Here is an 8,089-nt window from a genome sequence, read left to right on the forward strand (position 1 = left end):
ATGAAAACCCAGACCACCTCAGGTCAAATTTGCAGCAGATTTATACGGGTTAAAGCTCTATAGGACTCAATGAATATCTATTGACTTCTGGGATATACCTGAAAATATATACCTTTGGGTATACCTTTGGCTTCTGTTTTCTTCAGGAGAAAAGAGATAGGAATAACAAAAGCAAATTCTGAGTCTTTGAAAGATTTATGGACCATTAGACTATAGGGCAAGACCAATGGGGTCTCCAAACACAGCTTATGTTTTTAGTGACAGAATTTGCTGTTTGAGAGATACAGTTAAAGTATTTACTTTGCAGTCCTAATTTTTTAAAGTTACATTTAATTTAACGTAAACATCTTGAAAAATCCTTCCTTGAAACCTATCAACCAGATTAGCCATCAGATACCATAAGATTAGGGACACTCTTCCAGTTATCCTACATACAAATACTTAATACAAAAATATTGGTTCCAAGGTCTAGAAGGAAAAAGGCTTTTCCCCAAATCCCAGGCCTGACTCCATCCTATTTCTGTGTAACTCCGTATGCTGTAGTCCAGTCAGCTTTGCTGGGACTCCCCCCAAAACATAACATGACATGACATCAAGTCTTAGGAACGCTAGGACTCAAGCATGCAATTAGAAAACACCAAATTTCACACATCTCTTATATGCATGACAAAGAAATGTCACTCCTCAAATTAGATTAGTGCAACAGTACTTACGACCATCGGTAACACAAGCTCTAAAGTAGAAATGATTGATTTTTTATCTCCTATTTCCTTCACACCTGGCATTCTTGATGTCTGCACAGAAAAAAAGTAATGTTATTAACTCAGTTCAACTTCTCCAATATTTTTAACATTGGAACTACACTATTCCATTTTATTCTTACTAGTGGTGTTTGTTTATATCATTTGCAAAAATGCAGTACAATGCAGCAGCTGTCTTGAAAAGCTAGCATTTACTGCATAAATGATTCCTTGGTGAAGGCTTCTACATTAACTACTTATACTAAGAAGTTATCCTTAACACACACTGTTAAGCAATTTGTAAGACTAGAAAGCATTAGGGCAGAATTGAAGCAAAAGGCTTCTTCTGTCTCAAGGGCTTATTTTCCCTCTGGTAGGGGAGATCTTAAAAGTAATGGGCAGCCTCTCTGTTTCTAGTCCAATTGTTTGAACTTTCTGAAGTAAAGATAAGGCAATGCTCCTCCTCTTTTGTAGCATTACATAAAATAACTCTTCTGTCTGCAAAATTAATTAGAACAGCTTTCCCTTTACAGTTTTCCTCTTGGACTCAGTACCAGCACACTCCCAAAACAAACAGTTACTATATAAATTCAGAACAAATGCTTTGTACTACATAGATGAACATGAATACTTAAGAAATGAAGACAAGAAGGAAAAGAGAGGACACAAATTCACCTCCTGCAGTTTTGTGCAATTGCTCATTTTTTGGAGTTACCCATGGAATTCATATAAGAAAGGATTTATGCACTTAGAATGGGCTGGACACTTGCATCATCCCCATACTCAGTCCTCACATGAGATTTTCAAACAATAGATCTTTCTGCATGGTAACGAGGAACACGGGGCAATGATACAAACAGCAGTCAGAGTTCATAATGACATTCAGGGTAAGCCGTTTAAGGTGATCAATGTCACATTTTAAAACATTTTGTGTATCAATCCTGAATACTACGGGTTGTGGGGAAAAGGACTGGTTTTGTTTTTCTTTGAGTAATAAGCCCTTGCCTGTCGCATTCTTCTTCCTCTCTGTGCCTAGAGGAGGGATTGAAATTTTAGCATAAGAAAATACTGTATAAAATTGCTGTGCCAAGGATGTCCATGTAGTTTAACTTTCAGGATGAATCCTGTCTCACTGTTTTGTGACGAGCTGGTTCTGGGTCACCGCAGAATCAGAATACAAGCAAAGTTTACCTCATTTGTATTTCCAACAATGCAAAGCCTTTTGGCCGTATTTACAAGGCGTCCTACCAGCAAACACCTTCTCAGAGTTGGCTGCACCAGTTAACACAAATGTTCAAATAAAATGAAGAATAGCCATTAAATTACCGATCTAATATTCCAGCCAAATTCATTGTTAGTGATTCCTATCATAAGTGGGACTGCATTAAATTCTTTTCCAGCCAATATATCTTCAGGTGACTTATGAAGAAATACTCCATCCAAAACTAAGGGTAGGAATGAGATTTCCTGAAGGAGGAGAAAAGAAGATCAAATTACTTGTTAAGAGTATTTTCCATTTTTCCTTCAAATCATATAATAAAATATCCACATTTAATGTTCCAAATGCAAAAAAAAAGGGCTTTAAGAAATCTGAGTATCTACAAACACCATAACATAAATTTACGGTTTGGCACAAGAGTATAAAATGCAAACCTGGCTGGGGCATGGTATGGAGTAATGGTTTCCTGATCCTGTGCTGCTTCTAACTGACATTAAAACATACGCATGCCCGAGTCTCGCTCACAACTTTACAGGTGCTATGGAAATTCCAAAGAGAAATTATGTGAAATTACTTCAATATTTAGGGGGTACTTTGACAAAAGTTGAGGAAAATCAGCTTTGGAACAGGCCAACAAAACTCCAGTCAGAGGTCGAGCTGAAGTTTTGCCAGCATGCCATTAAGAAAACCTGTTACGAAGAGAACTTCCACCTACCGTAGTGTTTAAGACTATATCATTTGCTTCCTGGTTCCTCAAGCAGTTTATCACTGAGAGTGAACTGCTCGTCTCACAATTAAATATACTTGCGATTTTCTGAAAATTATGAACAAAGGCAAGAACTGTTAGCTCTGAGGTGGTCCTTAAGGAATTTACAGACAGAAAATTATTATATATAGTACTGTTAATAGTTTTATTTAAGGGCACATTTAGGTGAGCTTGATAGGTCTTCAAGTATTTTATTTTACTAGAAATACTACAGTTTGATCACAAAGCAAAATCTTTCTGGAATACTTCCCTTTCTTGCTATATTTCCATTCACTATTCTACAACAAACCTTGCTGTAGAGATAATATGAGGATGTAATAGAAATCAAATAAGGAAAGAAAATTCAGAAAATCAGCTTATGAGAGGTATATATTATTAGTACTTGCTGTTTCAGGAGGAGAAATTTAAAAGTACTTATAGAGAGGAATTAAATGTTAGTTTTTTGGGTTTGTTTTTTTTTAAATTATCTTACTTCAGAAAAAGGCCCTCCATAAAAGACCACAGCTGAAAAAAACCTGAATGCTTATTCTGGATTCTAATTGAACTTTCCATAATAAATGCCATAGTTACTGTATAAGTTACAGTGTGAATGAAAATGGATTAACCTGGCATGTGTGTAACTGAAAATATCCACAGATATTATAATCGCATAAGTGTGCAATCCATTTCCAACACCAAACAAGATTGAAAATAAATAGATTTGCATTAACATTTACTTAGTGCTAATCTATATATTTATAGATACGGCATGAGAATAAATTTTATGAACTTTGTTGCATAATAAGATTATGTTGCATAGTAAGATTATTCCTTCTTCTCTTTTCACCAACTTACCAGATATAAGAAATCGCCTATTTTAGGTTTTAAAAGCTTTAAAACGAAAAAGAGCCTACCTTAAGATCTGTTGAAAGAAGTATTTCTTCATCAGAGGGTATTAGAATTCCACTCTCTGATATTGCTTTATGAAAGAGCCCCTTAGACAAAGGAGATAAAACCTGCCAAGAAAGGAAGAACAGAAAGTATTTATTCTACATTACTTTATGCTTGACTGGCTTGCTGGATTCAGTGGGAAATTCCACATTTTTACATGCTTACAGGGGAAGTGTCCAGACTTAGCACAATGTGTCATTAATCTTACTTTCAAAAATCAGATTAAGCATGAAATGTTACACTATTTGAGTTTTTGAAAAAAAAAAAATTTAAAGACTTTAGTTCTAGTGTATCTACTGCATGCTTACATGTGCAAAAACAGAGCAAGATCCTGCAGACACGCCAAAGAGTGTGACAGATCCTGGATCTCCACCAAAGTGTTCAATATTTTCTTGGATCCATCGAAGAGCTGCTACTTGATCCAAAAATCCCCAGTTCCCACGAGCGTGTTCATCACCAGTGCTGAAAGAAAAGCATTATAAGCCAACTTCTCAGGAAGAGTAGCAGTTCTTCTGACATCAGAATACAATAAATCTCACCTACTTACATTTTATACCAAGTGTCATATTTGGCCAAGGAAAGATCTGTGTAGCCTACTGACCCAAGCCTTTCACAGTCAGATCTAAGGGCCACTGACTTACCTGCCTCTACTGTTTGTTCTCCCATACACAGATGGATCCCTGGCCTTGACACTGTATGATTTTTTTGCTTTACACACCAACGGATGGAAGGAAAGGCAAGAACAAACATTCTATCTAGAATCAAACAACGTGACTATGATTTGATAGCAGGCGACAATCAAATGGGTTATGCAGACAGAATTTATGGACATTTCTTCATGTTCTTAAGTCCTGATGTCAGTGAACTACATGCATTTAAAACACTGTAACAGTGGGAAGCTGGTATAGAAGTTTGGCTGATTTAGAAAATGAAATTACACATGCTTTAAACATGATAGGAAGTATTTTGTAAAAAGTGAGTTTATCTTACCTGAAGAATCCAAGAAGTCCAAGTCTGTACTGAATTATCACTACCACAACATTCTCGTAGGCTGATAGTGCAGAACCATCATACCTAGAAGCACCACCAAATACAAAACTGCCTCCATGGATCCACACCATTACCTTAAAGAAAAAAGGACGAGACTCTTTTATACATTGCTTGGTAGATTTCATTTGAAAAAGAAAGACAATGTCAGAGAATTAGGAACTTCAAATCACTGAAGCCCAATGGGAGCTGAATTTTAGGTTGGTGCACTTTGAATTTTACATAATATTATTTTTGCTAATGCAACATCACGATTTCAAAAACAATTAAGTGACTTAAGAGCTATCATTAGGTGTAAAACTTGCACCACACATTCGTACACTGGGTTTACGTACAGGTAACTTGTCCTTCTTGTTTGAACCAGCAGGGCTGTAAACACTGAGATACAAACAGTCCTCAGAAGTTCGGAATGGAATATGTTTTTCTTTATAGTTTTTTTCAGCTATTTTCATCATGGACGGATCTTGAGGACATCTTCACAAAAGGAAGCATGACTATTAGTGGAATAATTACAGCAGCAACAATGTAACAACGATAAAACAAACACTTTATTTTGCCCCCCAGACAGAATTCGCACAGAGTGCTGGAAATTTGCGTTACTTATATTGGGTTAGCGGTGCAACCTGTAAAAACACAGCTCCTTCCTTGCACTTAAAAAGCTAAATTATTCCAGCACAGTATAAACTGAAATGTGATTTCCAAAGACAGGAATTTCCGAGGATTTATTTTTCATTCCTAGTTCCCTACTTCTTACGAAATAGTTCAGTACCGGCAGCTTATTCACTACCAGTCAATACAAGCTCCTTACCAAAACCCACACCTCTGTACCCTAATAAACAAGGCATCACTGACAAACATGCGCACGTCCTATATACAAATGAACTGAATGGCTCTCACAGTGGTGGGTGAGAAGTTGCATCTCTCAGATCATTCCATGGTTCAGGTGGTTCAGGTGGGGAGAACCTCAAGGATCCAACCGGGGCTTTCGCAAAAGGAATTCCAAGGAAAACATTTACAAGTCTGTCTGTGCCCTTCACATTTGTTTGTCTCCCTTTGAGCCGTCCAAGTGCGATAGTCACTTCTGGCTCAGCACCATCCTGTCCTGTGTAACACATAAGGTAAAAAAAACCCAAAACCCAAGTTGCATCTTCATAATTATCAGACAGAATTTTCTATGAAGCATTTTTATTAACTGTTTCATCTAGAAGATTTCAGCTTATTCCTTTCAACTTTGTTCGGTTTTCATTTAACTTTTGTGCAATGACAGACACCCCCTGCCAAACACTCCTATAGCTGTCTCTGCCAGTGACAATTAGAGCTCGGGAAGACATAGTTTAGTCACCGTGCAAGAGTGTAAAGCTTAAAAACAAATTTCAGAACAAACAGCAACTGTCAAAACCATTAACATTTTCTGAATTTATCATCCAACAAGATCTTAAAACTATACTGTTTAGATAACTCAGAAATGCTTTTGCTTCCTACCTTTTAAGAAAGAGATAAAGTTTTATTTTCATAAAATCATCTCAGAAATGGTTCCATCCCACAAACCCAGCAATTTTTGCATCAAGCTTATTAGGATTCTTTCGCAGATTGCTAACAGAAGTGTATGAGATGTACTGCAATACAAACAGATACACTGCGACTTGTTAGTGCAGCTGGTCCCCCAAAACCAATAATTACAGATCTTGCATCTCACCTTCTGCTCCGCAAGTGATGAATGCGATACCACAAAAAAAGGTACAAAGCAAAGAAATCTGGCTTTGAGGAGCCATTCTTCAGCCCTGTTTGTACTCTGGATTGTGTTCTAGGTTTATGTGGCCAAGAATGGTACAAAGGTCCCTGTTGAGGGCGTTCTGAGTAGGGAGTGCCGCTAAATTCCTGCTTGAACATGCACTGCATTAAGCACTTTTGGAGCTGTACTTGATACAGAGTGCAAATACAATCCCCTAGAGTAATACACCCAACCATTACCTGATCCTGAGAAAGGATGATTTGAAAACAACCCAACACCATCTGTGAACGACAACAAAATGTAGAATCATAGTTAATCCACTGTTAATCCGACAGGCAGAGAAAACAGTGAAGCTCTGAAGAGGTTCCAGAGTTGTCAACCCTTAAATTTTTTGTAAAAAAAAACCCCAAACCAATAAAACCTCATCAGAAATAGGATTATAGCTTACAAATAAATAGAAAGTAATGATTAAAAAAAAACACCCCAAAACCCAAACCAGAACAGTTAAGTTTTAATGAGGGCTAGCACATCTGTACCATAACTGACATCACACGTGCCTTCCATCAGGAATTGGCCTCCAGCCTCCAAAATAGTTCTTTATCCCTTCTTGAATAAAAATAGGTCTCCCACATTTTTCAAAATTAAAGGGAAGATTAAAGTTGAGGGTCAAATTATAGCTTCTTCTCTATGAGCAGCCTCAGCAGGGGTCAGAAAGCAAAGTCTATTTACCAACACTTTATGGCGTTATGTACTGCCCTCAAAAAAGAGGGAACGAGCCATGACCTCGCCTTGTCTATAAAATAGCTTCCTACAGCGGAAACAGGCCAAGTTCCTGAGTCTCTGGGTTGTTTTATCTTTACAGAGAGTGCCAATTTCTCATGAATTTCACCTGCAAATATGCATTGTAGACCAGAATTTGTCTCTTATTTATTTTATTTCCCACAAATCTTTCTGGAAAATCCCTTCTGTCACAGTTATTTTTGCTCCAGTCCAATGTGAACAGCCCTGGGATTTTTGTTGATTCTTCTTGTGAAGTAGGAAGACAGACCTTACCCAGCAGACAGACCTCAACGTGTTTGTGTATGTACACCTTCATTCATGCACACATACATGAGGCAGGGAGCAAGGAGTTGGGAAAAGCAGGATTCCTGGAGGCCACCTAAGCTGAACGCGTTCTCCTACTGAAATCCAACACACGTGGACTTCTTGTGCTGCCAGACTGAACTCTCTTTATGCAATTAAAAAACAATAAAATGCAACTCAAGCAAAGCAAACAAAATCCACTTTTAAAATGTGTCATCTTCGCCACCTCTGCACGTTCACATCTTCTCACCCGTGACCATGACCTGATGCAGCAGGTGTGAAAAAAAACAACCCTACACAGGCCAATTTTTTCCAAAAAAAAAAATCAAACACAAGGCAAGGAAGCTAAAATGCTTAATATATTGACACAGGAGTATATGCTTTAAGCCCATTATAGAGGGGCGTAAGAAGCTAAAATATGCCATCATTACACTCCGGTTTCTTTAAGTTTCCGGGTTTTTTTTTTTAATACATTTTGTGTTTTCAAATTAAAGGTGAAAGAATTGTTTTTAACCACGAACACTGTGCACTGAACGTCCAGTTTAACTGACCCCTCTCTGACAGCACTAAGC

The 8,089-nt window shown here is 37.5% G+C and overlaps 1 protein-coding gene across 1 annotated transcript; it reads right to left on the reverse strand.

Annotated features, from left to right (window-relative positions):
• Nucleotides 1–713: 713 nt before the first annotated feature.
• On the reverse strand, nucleotides 714–6,474 carry LOC104488527 (putative inactive carboxylesterase 4; the record flags this gene model as incomplete). The annotated part of the gene is made up of 9 exons (XM_010145791.1): nucleotides 6,399–6,474; nucleotides 5,600–5,804; nucleotides 5,038–5,176; nucleotides 4,646–4,779; nucleotides 3,964–4,117; nucleotides 3,619–3,720; nucleotides 2,675–2,773; nucleotides 2,067–2,207; nucleotides 714–794 (listed from the first exon to the last, which is right to left on the reverse strand). Coding segments are annotated over exons 1-9 (1,131 nt in total), but the record flags the coding sequence as incomplete, so codon positions are not given.
• Nucleotides 6,475–8,089: the final 1,615 nt, after the last annotated feature.

This window comes from Buceros rhinoceros, unplaced genomic scaffold (genome assembly GCF_000710305.1).
Source record: "Buceros rhinoceros silvestris isolate BGI_N320 unplaced genomic scaffold, ASM71030v1 scaffold16161, whole genome shotgun sequence".
In the NCBI taxonomy this organism is placed as follows: domain Eukaryota; kingdom Metazoa; phylum Chordata; class Aves; order Bucerotiformes; family Bucerotidae; genus Buceros; species Buceros rhinoceros.